Here is a 14554-nt window from a genome sequence, read left to right on the forward strand (position 1 = left end):
TGCAGCCTCTGACCATTTGGTGGAGAGTCAGCGTCACTGTCTTTGGGACTGTCCCTCGGCCCAACAGGTGTGGCTACGAGTTCTTCGGCTGATGCCTACTCTCTCCACGGCTCGACAGTACACTTGGGGGACAGCGGCTTGGTCCACTCTCATGGGCCCGGCACTTCAGTTTGAGCTATCTTCCACCAGCAGGATGATAGTGATACAGGGGGGGCGACCTACACTCCAGCCTACTACAGAGCTTACTCCACAGGAGTGGTGCAGTGAGCGAGAAGAGTGTTGGGAGCTCATCAGTGGCCTGACACTTTGGATCATCTGGCGGGCCCGCTGTTTCCGCATCGTGAGGCTCGCCCTGTGCCACCAGCAGAGACTGTTCGTGACTTTTGGCTAGAGCTGATCCATACTCTCAAAAGACAACTTGAGGGACTACAGGGCAGCTCCGACCGCATGAGGGAGCGCCGCGAGGCTTTCCTTCGACTCTAGCGCCCTGGGCCTTTCTAGTTTCTACACCATTGTCTAGGGTGTGCTCAGATGGCACTACCGTCCACCTGTGTGGCTCTTCCCTCCTCCCATCCCTTGATTTAGCCTCATTGTATATATGCTTTTTTTTCATTGGGAGAGTCTCCCTATCATGTTTGTTGTAGCCCTCTCTTGCACAGGTGGTTTGTAGCCCTATGGGCAGTTTTCATTAACTAACAGAAGGATCCTTTTCTCGGAAAAAAAAAATTTAGCTAGATACCAGGATCACATGGATCCAGTCTGCACATGAGTGGGCCACGAAGATGGCTTTCAATAGAGAGCATCTTCTCCAACTCACCGTGGACGGTTTTGTGACTAGGCCTGCATACATGGATACACACTTATCTCATGGGATACGATGTGCTATTGGGCAGATACGCACATCCTCATGTCAGCTTCAGATTGAGACTGGCCGATTTCGAGGGGTACTTGTAGAGGCTAGGATATGTCATTTATGTTGCCTAGAGCCAGAGACAGAGCTGCACTACACATGTCACTACCCGGTGTACTATGAGATACGAGGCCTCTTCCACTATCTGTTCAGAGAAGGTTTTGGACCATTTTCTAGAGTCATGAGAGTACAAAGATCAAACATGTCTTGGATTGTTTCTACTAGAGCTGCACAGATATAGAGAGCTTGTTGAGGACATCACAGGAGAGCCAGTCTCAGAGACAGATCACAGACTTCTTTACACCAGCCAAGGAACAGCCAAAGGAGCAGTCATCATAGCAAATCTCAGATCCCACCCACACCAGAGGTATGTTGATTGATCAAGCCATTGAGCTAGGCAGATCTAGGTGCCCACGACCACAAGGGGCCTCACATCATCAACAGAGGTGGCAACAGAGGATCCAAATTGTCCTAGCTGTTGAGCGCGCGACGGTGTGTGCAAGTGAAAGAGCACACGAGGAAGTGCAGTGTGTGTGCAGAGAGGGGTGGCGAAAGCCAACAGGAGAGGAAGCGCTAGCAGAACGAAGAGGGAGAGAGAGAGGGCTCACGTTTTTGGGGAAAACTCAATAAGTGAGTTTTGGGTTTTCCCACTTTTATTATAAGTGACCTTTAAAAAATGTGTCCAGGTTCATATTGAACCTGAACAAAGTATAAAAATGTACAAAAAGGGGTTATTTAGGCCTTTAACCCAACAACCTCCCACTTAAAGACATAAATGACGCCTTTAAGTTAACCAACTCCCACCAACTGTATGCAATGCTCATGTTGAGCCTTAGCAAAACTCTTGGTGAGAGCATCTGCAAGGTTATCCTGTGTGTGAATCTTAGTCAAGGTGACTAGACCATCCTCCAATACCTGTCGTATGAAGTGGTATCGCACATCAATGTGCTTTGTCCGTGCATGAAACATGGCATTCTTGGCCAAATAGACAGCACTTTGGCTATCACATCCCAAGACAGGAGTACTAGCAGGCATACCAAGCTCTTTGACAAGTCTGCCCAACCATATGGCCTCTTTAGAAGCCTTAGTGGCTGAAATATATTCAGCCTCAGTAGTACTCAATGCCACAATTTTCTGCAGTCGTGAACACCAAGAGACAGCACCACCAGCAATAGCAAACACATAGCCACTAGTGGACTTCCTGGTATCCAAGTCACCTGCCATGTCTGCATCACAATAGCCCTGCAACTTCAAGTCACTTTTGCCATAACAGATACACTTTGATTGTGTACCTTTCAAATATCTCAGAATGCATTTGGCAACTTCCCAATGCGCTTTGCCAGGATTCGACATGTATCGACTAACAACTCCTACCGCATGGGCAATGTCAGGACGAGTGGCAACCATAGCATACATAAGAGAACCACAGGCTGATGCATAAAGGATTCCCTTCATTGCTTTCAATGTTACCTCATCCTTTGGGCAATCTGCTTTGCTAAGCTTAGTGTATGGAGGTAAAGGTACTCCAAGAGGCTTAGCATCAGCCATATTAAACCTCTCAAGTACTTTAGCAATGTACTTTTCTTGAGATAAGAACAGCAATTTCAGCTTTCTATCTCTTTTAATACGCATGCCCAAAATATGCTCTGCATCACCCAAATCCTTCATAGCAAATGTTGAATTTAGCTTACGTTTCAGAGCATCAAGACTAGTCTTATGTTTCCCGGCAAGCAGCATGTCATCAACATAGAGAACAAGTATGATGGGACTACCATCTTCATCCCTTTTCGTATACAAACAATGATCTGCATGGCTGCGTTTAAAGCCTTGAGACAACATAAAAGTGTCAAACTTCTTATACCACTACCGTGATGATTGTCTCAAACCATACAAAGCCCTTTTCAGTTTGCATACAAGTTCCTCACGTGTAGGAACTACAAAACCTTCAGGTTGTTTCATGTATATGTCCTCTTCAATGTCACCGTGCAAAAACGCTGTCTTTACATCCATTTGATTCAATTCCAAATCAAGCACCGCAACGAGAGCAAAAAGGACACGTAAAGTTGTAAGCTTTACAACAGGAGAAAAGATTTCTTGAAAATCAATTCCTTCTTTCTGTGCATATCCTTTTGCAACCAATCTTGCCTTGTACTTCGGTTTTTCATCCACAATCTTAATCTTGTATACCCATTTGTTAGGAAGAGCCTTTCTCCCTTTAGGCAATGGCACAAGATCCCAAGTATCATTTGCATACAAGGATTTCATTTCCTCTTGCATTGCAAGCTCCCACTTACTGCTTGACTCACATGATTTTGCCTCTTTATATGTAAGAGGCTCTCCCTCATCTGTCAACATAACATGATTCAAAGAGGGCTCAAAGCGCTATATCAACCTTCTGACACGAGTAGACCTGCGTACCCAATGATCTACATTCTCAGGCACAGGTTCTACATCAGGAGGCAACTCATTTTCAGCATGCTCATGTTGCTGAAAATCATTTTCAGCCATGACAAGTGGCTGTCCATCCTCATTTGGAGCATCTAAATCATGTCCTGCCTCTTCTGGCTCAAGGTTAACCGGCTGATTATCAATTTCAGCTTGAGGTAACACATCCTGAGGCTCTTTTTCAACATCAATAGGTGGCAAGAGAGGCTGAAATTTGATCGATTTCTTGTCGATTTCAGAAGATGTAGCATATTTCAGCAATTTAGCCTCATTGAACACTACATCTCGGCTGCGTACTACCCTCTTAAACTGAGGCAACCATATCCTGTAGCCCATTTCACCCTCTTTCCCATAACCTAGGAAGAGTCCTTGGATGGACTTGGCATCTAGCTTTGTCCTCAAGTCATTACGAACATGGACAAAAGCCTCGCAGCCAAACACTCTCAAATGATCATAAGAGGCAGGTTTGCCAGACCAAACCTCCTCTGGAATGTCATTTTTCAGCGTACTGTTAGGAGAGCGATTGCATACATGAACTGCAGTTTTCAAAGCCTCTCCGTAAAACCCATGAGGGAGATTAGCCGTGGACAACATGCAACGCACTCTCTCACATAAAGTACGGTTATACCTCTCAGTCACACCATTAGAAGATGGATTATAAGGGGCTGTCAACTCCCTTTTAATCCCATATTCTTCGCAATAACGTTGAAATTCAGCAGACGTGTACTCCCCCCCATTGTCAGATCTCAGACATTTAAGCTTACTACCCTTTTGCGTGGTCACAAAAGCATGAAACCTCTTAAATGCATTAAATGTCTCACTCTTATTCTTTAACAAATATGCCCAACCTTTCCTAGTGCAATCATCAATGAATGTAACAAAGTATGATGCACCACCAAAAGACTTAACAAACATTGAACATACATCGGAGTGAATTAAATCAAGAGCATTAGCTTCGCGCGAGACACCAGAATAATAAGAAGACTTCTTTTGTTTACCATACAAACAGCCATTACAAAAATCTAACTTGGTGCCCTTTACATCAACCCTTTTCAAAGAAGAGAGCACATCAAGTCCCTTCTGGCTCATATGGCCAAGTCTTTTGTGCCACAACTCCAAATGAGAAGCAACTTCGGCCACTACAAGAAACTTGCCAGGCAAAGCTTTGCCATGTAAATAGTACAATGTACCACTCTTGCATCCCTTGACAATGAGCATTGATCCCTTAAGCAACTTCCATGAACCCCCAGCAAAAATGGTTGTATAACCCTGTGCATCCATCTGGCCAACAGACAATAGACTCTTCTTGATACCTGGTACATACCTTACATCTTTAAGCATAAACTCTTGGCCATTGTTTAATGCCAAGCGCACAGTGCCCATTCCTTCAATGTCACAAGCATGGTTATCCCCAAGGTAAACCTTGCCACACTTGCCTGCATGATAAGAAGCAAAACACTCCACAAATGGAGTCACATGAAATGAGCACCCGAGTCTACTATCCAAGACTGTGTAAGGCCATCATTTGCACTTAGCAATGCATCAATGACATCTCTACGTGAGATAAGCATGTCTTCTGCATTTGCTACAACAAAATCTGAGGGACATGAAGCTGCAACCAAGATCTCCTCACTGTCGGATAACTCTGTGATAACCACACTAGAGGATACATTGACAGTCTCCGAATCCTTGGAGGAGGTACCTGTTGATTTTCCCCTTTCTTATCCTCTGTCTTCTTCTTCTCCTGTGATTCCTTCTTTCTTTCCTGCTCTTTCTTGAAATACCTACAATCTGGCTTCTTATGGCCTTTTCTGCCACACTGGTAACAAGTCACATCCGTATCCCAAGACTTGCTTTTGCTCCTGTTTTGAGTCTTGGTACCTGTATTTTGCTTCTGACTTCTGCCTCTCGCATTGTAAGCAGAACTGCCACCTTCCCCACCACTAGACTTGCGTCTAATTTCCTCATTTAAGATGGAGCCTCGCACTCCATCATATGTGAGGTTGGGGCTATTACTCAAAGAAACCACAAGCGTTTCCCAAGAGTCTGGCAAAGTCATCAACAAAAATATGGCTTTCAACTTGTTATCAAAAGGTTGAAGCCGAGTATCCTGTAGCTGACTCATAACACTGGTGAAAGCACTTAAGTGCTCAGAAGCCGACTTGGCTTCGTCAAGCATCATGTTCACCACTTTGCGCATCAAATGCACCTTATTCACAGGGGTGGCATTCTCATAAGTGGCCTTCAACTTATTCCAAATTGCATGTGCACTGTCCAAACCCTTTCTGTCCACTAGAATGTCATCGGTCACAGCCATTTTGATGTAGGCCTTTGCCCTCTTGTTGAGCTTGACCCAATCCTCATCCGGTATATCCTCCGGCTTTACAACCAAAAGGGCGTCCTCACAATCCCTGAGGAACAAAATCCCCTACATCCTGTCCTGCCATAGGTCGAAACCTATACCGTCAAATCGCTTGATTTCCATCAAGCTCTTGGTATCAGAAGATGAGGAAGTAGAGGCCATTTGGACGGATAAAAATGCAGCAGAAAGTATCTACACAAAATCTGAAAATTTTCAGTGATCACAATGTACCGCACGTTGCATACAATGTGCTGAAAATTTCAGCAATTAACAAGTATCCCCAATGCGTACTTGCATAAACCCACAAAAGGCGTACATAAACCTCAATTTGTGTACATAAAAACAGTCCAATGCTGAATTTTCTACAAATTTACTGTTTTGGCACATTAATTTGCATCAAATGGACCTGTTTTGAGTGGGAAAAGCAAGGGGCATTCACGGGAATCGATTTAGAACACCTGCGTTTTGCTGTTCTGACCTGTAATTTTCTGGTCTTTACATGTTTTGACCTAATTTCAACCTGTTTTAGGCTGTTTTGGGAACCCTTTTCACCCTACGTGACACCGGAAGCAAGGGGCTTCGCGATGAAAGCAGAAATTTGACGCGAGAGAAGCCTTTTGCCTGCTGTCCAGCCACCTGCGCAAAGCTTCTGAAACCCTAATCTGGCTCTGATACGAGTTGTTGAGCGCGCGGCGGTGTGTGCAAGTGAAAGAGCACGCGAGGAAGTGCAGTGTGTGTGCAGAGAGGGGTGGCGAAAGCCAGCAGGAGAGGAAGCGCTAGCAGAATGAAGAGGGAGAGAGAGAGGGCTCACATTTTTGGGGAAAACTCAATAAGTGAGTTTTGGGTTTTCCCACTTTTATTATAAGTGATCTCTAAAAAATGTGTCCAAGTTCAATATGAACCTAGACAAAGTATAAAAATGTACAAAAAGGGGTTATTTAGGCCTTTAACCCAACACTAGCTCGACATGCGAGACGACCAGTCAGAGTATTGACCATGGAAGATAATGATGAGAGTCAGCAGCGATCAATGAGGGATCTCATTTGATGATTTGTATCTCGTTTGTATCACTAGTGATCTGTATCCATCTTTGTATTAGCTTTGTATCAGCTAACCCATTGTATCAACCCTCACCCCATCACACCCCTCCCCACCTATTTCGCTTCAGCTTCAGTTCTTTGTACTTCCTGTACTCGGACACTGTATCAAATTCACCAATTGTAACTTTTTGGTCTCAAAGGTCACTTTGGCCTCTTGAAAATGTTAATATAACATTTCATTTCATCTATCTCTCTCTCTCTCTCTCTCTCTCTCTCTCTCTCTCTCTCTCTCTCTCTCTCTCTCTCTCTCTCTCTTGCCTGTGCTAATTGGGCACCTCTATCACCCTCTCCATCAATGTGATCAAAAACCTCATCTACATACATACCAAATAGAGTAGGGGACAATGGACAACCCACTCCAATAGTGGAGTACACTAAATCAGATATCCCCTCTGCAATGCATAGATGTCCCACCACTGATTTGTATCGAGCCATGATCCCCCAAATCAACTTATTGGGCACTTCCATCTCTTGTAGTTTGTGCATCAATCTAGCTCTCTCATCACCATGTCAAATGCTTTTCGGAAATCCACAAAGCTACAATAAATCCATCTCCCATGTGCATTACCCTCCTCCATGATGGCTCTCATTGTCGGAATATGGTCAAGAGTGGAGAAGCCTCTCTTGAAATCGGCCTGTCCCACTTGCCGTACGCCCTCACTTTTAGCCCATTTGCTCAACTACTGCTCAAGGATAGATGCATACAACCATGCCAATGTGTGTCCAATCATAATAGTACGGTAGTTTCTAGGCTTCGCAGGATCACCTGCCGCCGTGAAGATAGGTACAATAGTAGACAGTCTCCAAGTCTCAAGTTGACCCTCACACATGACACGATTAAACAGAACTACAAGAACCTCTGCCAACATATCTCTAGCATGTATGAAGTGCTCTGCTACTAGATCATTATGATCATATGCCTGCTTGGTCCTCATCCTGTCAATGACCGTCTTTACCATCTCAATGATAAACTTGTAGATGGGCATGGCTCATTAGGAGGATCTGGAAGTGGTGTCTCTTCACGGACGGTATATAAGGATGTTGCATACTAACCCCATACATCGGGGGAGGTAATTACATGGGGGAGAAGATCACTAGATACTACCAGAGATAGATATGCCAGATTGGCCCTTGAGTCCTCCAGACAGTTAGCTTTACACGGGGACACATCATGCTAATATGCACAGATGTCATCATGGTTCCAGATACATGGCTTCAGCATGGACAACTTACCTCCCAGTACTCCCTTGATGCACCATCGCAACAGCTCGCTATCTCTTACAAGGGTGGAGATTACTAGACTCATTTGCCAGGACCTGACCCAATAGGACACCAGGAGGACATGGATAGAGCCGACACAAGAGTTGCGTACGAAGATGGCTTTCTATAAAGAGCACCTTCTCCAACTCACAGGGAATGGGTTTGTGATTCGACCCAGCTATATGCATACACATCTATCGCATGGGTTATAGTGTGCCATTGGTGGAATAGTGACATCTTCCCACCAGCTTGAGATTGAAACTGGTAGATTCAAACTCTCTCTCTCTCTCTCTCTCTCTCTCTCTCTCTCTCTCTCTCTCTCTCTCTCAAAAAGGCCATTAATGGTGGAAATGTCCAAAGCAGGTTGGTGAGTATTCCTCTTGTTCGCTACGATTAAGGCCCTAGCCTTTGTCCATCTATAGATAATTCACTTGAGACTTCTCCTGCGACATGGAAGGTTGAGATGGTTTTTGTGGTACGAGACTCGAGATTGGATCCTTGATAGTGGTGCTTCAAGGCAGATGAAACCTTCGAAGCACCTGTTATCCAACATGCGAAGACACTTTTGTTTCGTCTTTATTGGCGACAAATTGATGATACCTATTCACAGAGAAGGCACTATGAAGTAGATCCCAAATGGCAGAGGGGGGATGCATTCCTCCAAGTATCTTTATGTTCCACACTTGGGGTTCCATCTTATGTTGGTGCAAGAGGTGTGCAAGTTAGGCATGTAGGTGGTCTTCACAATTCACTTGCCATTCATGTTCTTAACTCCGGCAATAAGGTCAAAGGGGGTACTGTGGAGCACCAGCTCTACAAGCTCCAGGCTCTCTCCTCAATTACAAGCTCTCCTACACATATTCTCTAGAATATCAATTTTGTCTCTAGAATATTGATGCTCCAGCTCTAAGCCCCTCGCAGTAGAGCTCTATTCTTTCTCCATCCATCGTGGTCACCACTCATTGTACACCCCAGATCACCAATCAGTTAGCTTTAGGTATAGTCTTTATTTTCCATTCGGCTTTTCTTTTTCTTTTCTTTTAAGCCAAACCCACAAAACAACAACCCACCCATAGCTCTCCTACTTGATTAGCTATCATCTCATGGGTATCCATCTTCTTCTTCTTCTTCTTCTTCTTCTTCTTCTTCTTCTTCTTCTTCTTCTCTCTCTCTCTCTCTTCTCTTCTCCAAGTACCTCAGTCTACTCATCACCTAAAGGACAGCCCCCTCTCCATATTGAATAATGACATATGGGAGTTCTCTAGAGATGGAGACATCGTTCTCTTAGGAGACTTTAATGCCAGAACGGCCAACTCTCAAGCATTATTCTATGATACTTCTGAGGAAATGCTCAGAGAAGTGGATTTATCACAGAGGGGGCTTACTAGAAACTCACACGATAAAGAACACACTGAATATGGGAGACATCTCATGGAGATGGCAGCTATACATGGTTTGGCCATACTTAATGGTCTAGAGAATTTCCCTTTATCTGGGGGATTCACATGCTTCCCGCACAGGCATGGGGCCAGTACAGTGGATTATGTCATGACTTCACCAAGCTTTATTTCTAGTATCGAGGACTTTAAGGTGGGACCTAGACCGGTTGGGATTGCAATGGATCATGCTCAATCGACCTTATCAATCTCCTTCCAATACAATGCCTCTCAAGTACAAAGGAAGAAGACACACACAAGATATACTTTCACGCCAGAGACTGATTCAGTCTATGTGGAAAAGATCTATGATAGGATGTGGGCAGCCGAGCCAGTATATATTGTAGAGGAGATTACTTCTCAGTTAACAGAAATACTACATGGAGCAGCACAAGAGGCATACCCACATACTCAACCTGATCAGAAGAGAGGATCTGGGAACATGCCTCAAAACAGTTGGTATGACAAGGAATGCAGAGAGACGAGAACCCAGGTCCAGAAAGAGCTTACACTTGGGATCATCACATATAAGCTGTCTCGGATTGCTCTTCGGCGTATAGTACGTCGCAAGAAAAGGGCATTTTTAGCCAAACTAGAGAAGGATTTATATCAGCTCTTCTTGAGTCCGGACTCACATGAGGCCTGGCGCTTATTTCACGAGCACTCACCGCCTCCGACGATTACTTCTCCTGAGATTTCGGGTCAATATGTAACTTCATTATATATGGTATCTGGACAGCCTTCATTACCAGATCCGCTAGAGCCATGTCCTGCTAGTACTTTCTTTACTACGGAAATGGTGAAAAAAGCCATTGATAAGATGAAGACAAGACGAGCATATGATCATGATGGTTTAGTAGCAGAACATGTGATCCATGCCAGGGATCTACTTTCAGAAGTCCTTGCTCGTTTGTTTAATCGGGTCATGTGTGAAGGATTACCTGAATCTTGGAAATTATCTACTATCGTACCTATCTTCAAGTCAAGGGATCCTATGATACTCGGGAACTACCGTACCATTATGGTAGGTCACACATTGACCCGACTGTACGCATCCATTCTTGAACAAAAATTGAGTAGATGGGCAGAGAATGAGGGCATAAGGGCAACAGGACAAGCTGGATTCAGAAGGGGTTATTCCACTTTAGATCATATTCTTACGCTCAGAGCCATTATTGAGGAAGGAAGAGAAAACGGGAGAAGGATGTATTGTTGCTTTGTGGATTTTCAGAAAGCTTTTGATACAGTACCAAGGGCCAGATTGATGCAGAGGATGCAAGAGTTAGGGGTCCCCAAAGAGATTATTTGGGGGATCATGGCCTTATACGGGTCAATAACTGGTTATGTACGTACTCCAGAAGGGGATTCCGACATTGTTCATTCCACCGTTGGAGTAAAGCGGGGATGCCCACTGTCCCCTACTTTATTTGGTATGTACATAGATGAGGTATCAGATACATTGATAGAGAGGGTGACAGAGGTGCTCATCTTGCAGGGTCATGGATCCCTTTGTTGTTGTATGCAGATGATATTGTATTGATAGCAGAATCACCAGATGGAATGCAGAGGCGGCTAGATGCATTACATAAATTCGCGGAGGACAGTGGACTGTCGGTAAACTTGGGTAGAACCAAAGTTATGGTGTTTAGCACCACACCGCAGTGGGTTAGGAGATCGGCACCTACATTTGCATATGGCCAAGATACAGTAGAGTACACAGATGCACACATACCTTGGTGTGGTATTTGCAGGACCGAAGTTTACTCTTAAGAAAGCAACGGATGCTAGATTATCCAGAGCCTCTGCGGCCTTGGGAGGGTTGGAGAGGATATGTTCACAAGTGCAGTTTCAGAAACCACGAACAAAACTTTGGCTCTTTGATACTGTGGTGGCTTCGGCTATGCTTTATGAGGTCCAGATTTGGGGACCATCTGTGGATCAGGATAATTGCAAGTCAACAGAGAGACCTTTGGTATCTATGATTTCCCGAATGATTAGAGCCTAGGCCTCCATACCACATGCGATTACCCGAGTAGAACTAGCTGCCCCTCCAATAGAAATTGAAGCTCTTACCAGATCAGTGTCCTTTATACATGGTTTGTGGGATACAAATAATTGCCGATATACTAGACTGGCCCTCGAATCCTCTCCACAATTAGCAATGAAAGGGGATACATCATGCTGGTATGCGCAACTGTCCTCGTGGTTTCACAGACACGGGTTCAATATGGAAAGATTACCCCCCTTCCAATACTCTCTTGAGGCTCCATCACTGGCAATTACACGAACGGAGATTAATAAAATCATCCGACAGAATCTTATACAATTGGATACTAAGAGGACATGGGTAGACCCTACACAAGAATTAGGCACGAAGATGGCCGACTAGAAAGAAAACTTCCTACAGCTATCTGAAGATGGATTTGTGATTCGCCCGAGCTACATGGATACCCACCTGTCTCATGGTTTGAGATGTGCTATTGGTCAAATTCGTACATCCTCACACCAGTTGGAAATTGAATTTGGCAGATTTAGGGGAATCCCACCTGAGAGCAGAATTTGCAAGTTATGCGGAATGGAGTCGAAGACAGAATTACACTACATATGCCACTGCACCGTATACTATGAGATACGTGGGCGTTTCCATTGCCTATTTAAAGAAGGCTTTGGACCTCTAGATAGAATCATGCAATACCAAGATCATAGATGCTTAGGCTTGTACCTACTGGAACTACATCGGGACAAGGATAATCTAATGAGAAGACAAAGAGCACTACAGCCTCAGAGGCAGATCACAGATTTCTTCGGATCGAGAGAAGCAGGAGTGGAAGGAGAAGCAAGAGGCCAGCAGCCAGCACAAAGGAGTACCCACATTCATACCAAAGGCACCCTAATTGACAGAGAGATTGAGCTTAGGAAATCGAGACGACCACGACCAAGATGCAGAAGCACACTTCACCGGAGGAGACTACAACAAAGGATTAGAAGCATTCTAGCCAGACACCCAGAATGCTCCTAAGAAGTTTATTTTAATACTTTGTATTTAGTTTTTCACATTTATTTTCACACTCACACTTTTCACACTTAGTACTTTAGTACTAAGGTACACAGACATTGTAACAGATTCATCACTTTTGTATCAGTTTGGTCTCATAGGTCATTCTGGCCTTTTGAAGACGTTAATATAACATTTCATTTCAATCTCTCTCTCTCTCTCTCTCTCTCTCTCTCTCTCTCTCTCTCTCTCTCTCTCTCTCTCTCTCTCTCTCTCTCTCTCTCTCTCTCTCTCAAAAGGATAGGCTTGAGACCTTCAATTTCATACACACTCCACGACCAAACAAAAGATCACGCACACACACACACACACTTTTCGAGACCATGAGCTGGAGAAAGCTCAGATCCATGGATCCGTTTCCAGTAGGAAGCTCCGCAAAAGCAGCTCTCTCTCTCTCTCTCTCTCTCTCTCTCTCTCTCTCTCTCTCTCTCTCTCTCTCTCTCTCTCTCAAAGTAGAAATACCTTCAAATGTTTCTTCAAAAATGATTTCTGCTTTGTAGGAGCCAAAGCAGACAAAGAAAGTGACGATGAAGAGAGAGAGGAAACGTGAAGGCGGCTGCATAGCGTTGCGAGAAGGCCCTCTCAGAATGCATGAGACCATCACCGCTGCAAATGGAGCTTAATACTGTCGAACGAAAAAGAGCTGCAGTACACTGTGGATTTGGTATGCATCATCGGCCTGCTGCTATTGGTTCATTTCCGGTTCATTAGGACTCGAATCAAGTCAAAATGTTAAATTTCTCTCGTTTAAAATCTCCACTCACACCTAGTGGCTCAGGCTCTACTTTATTCAAATTTCATTCGTTATGGAGGTTTCTCCTCGAAATTCTCATGACCTTTCGAGTTTTGCTTGTGGTAATTCTGCTTACCATTCAAAAGGTAGAATGGGTTTCGAACCCTCACGGGGCAGCTCAGACCTACGATTCATGCGTTGCCCTAGGCCATCCACGCAGATGGCCCGATGTTGAAAACTCAACGCCATTAAACTTTAGAAAAGCCTGTATAATTGTATCTAGCAGCAGCAACACCAGCCGTGTGCCCCCTCTCCTGCTTCCGCGTGGAGAACGGACTTCACCAACTATCCCGCGTTCATCACTGGCTGTGTGCAACACTCCTGCTTTTGATTGCTGCCGAGAGGCATCACCTGAGATTCTCATTGTTTTTCATTTTTTCCCAATCGGTTTACCCCCTACTGGGGTTAGGGTGAAGGGGCCAATAATAGTATGGTGTCTACTTAAAAGGATGACCATTGACCCCCAGCCCCAAAAGATTTAGAGCTGAGTCGCGCCAGGTGGTAGTAGGGGCAAGGATGGTTGACGTTTGCATAGGGTCGCACCCAACGGAAGGATTTCAAGGGTAATGGGTTAATGGCTGTGAAGGAAAACATGGCTTGCATTTGATTGGGGATGAGAGGGCTAGAAACAAGGAAATCGCTTTTCCAGCGTAAGGATAGCTTAAACCCTTTTGCTTTGAAAGTACTAGTAGTGCAAGTTGAACGCTTCTACTTTTCTGGAGCAAAACATGGATTCTATTCTTTTTAGTAAATACTCACCCTACTCACCCTAGGTGCTACCCAACTCTTAACCCTTAAGCACCAATCATGGTACACAAATGAGTTAGTGCTTCCGTGTTCAACACAAGCTGGAACGGACCCTTACCCTAGTAAGGTACCCACTCACTGTATCTTGAGAGAGAGTTGAGAGAAAAAAAGCAACAATTACCTTACAATGACTGTCAACCAAGCACACATGCAGGGACATTTCATCGCACTGGATTTACATATAGCATTCAACCACGCACACATGCAAGAGCATTTTGAGTGCTAGCAAGTATGTCTCTTTAATTTTGAAAAAAAAAGCCAATTTGTAACAATCTCAATGTGATTTTTTCTTAAAGGGAGCTTCAAAAAAAATGGAGCGTCGACTATAGCCGTGAGTTTGTCTCACATGCCACCAATCTCTCTCTCTCTCTCTCTCTCTCTCTCTC

General features: G+C 44.4%; 1 protein-coding gene across 1 annotated transcript in view; it reads right to left on the minus strand.

The window, feature by feature from the left end:
• Positions 1–13291, minus strand: part of LOC147460356 (calreticulin-3-like) — a 104168-nt gene extending 90877 nt beyond the window's left edge. The window contains exon 1 of the mRNA XM_086511445.1: positions 13031–13291. Coding sequence (XP_086367571.1) covers positions 13031–13169 — 139 coding nt within the window. The 5' untranslated portion in view covers positions 13170–13291. The remainder of the gene's footprint in view (positions 1–13030) is intronic.
• Between the last annotated feature and the right edge of the window lie 1263 nt (positions 13292–14554).

The sequence above is a fragment of the Adiantum capillus-veneris genome, chromosome 4 (assembly GCF_014529385.1).
Source record: "Adiantum capillus-veneris isolate H3 chromosome 4, ASM1452938v2, whole genome shotgun sequence".
NCBI lineage: Eukaryota > Viridiplantae > Streptophyta > Polypodiopsida > Polypodiales > Pteridaceae > Adiantum > Adiantum capillus-veneris.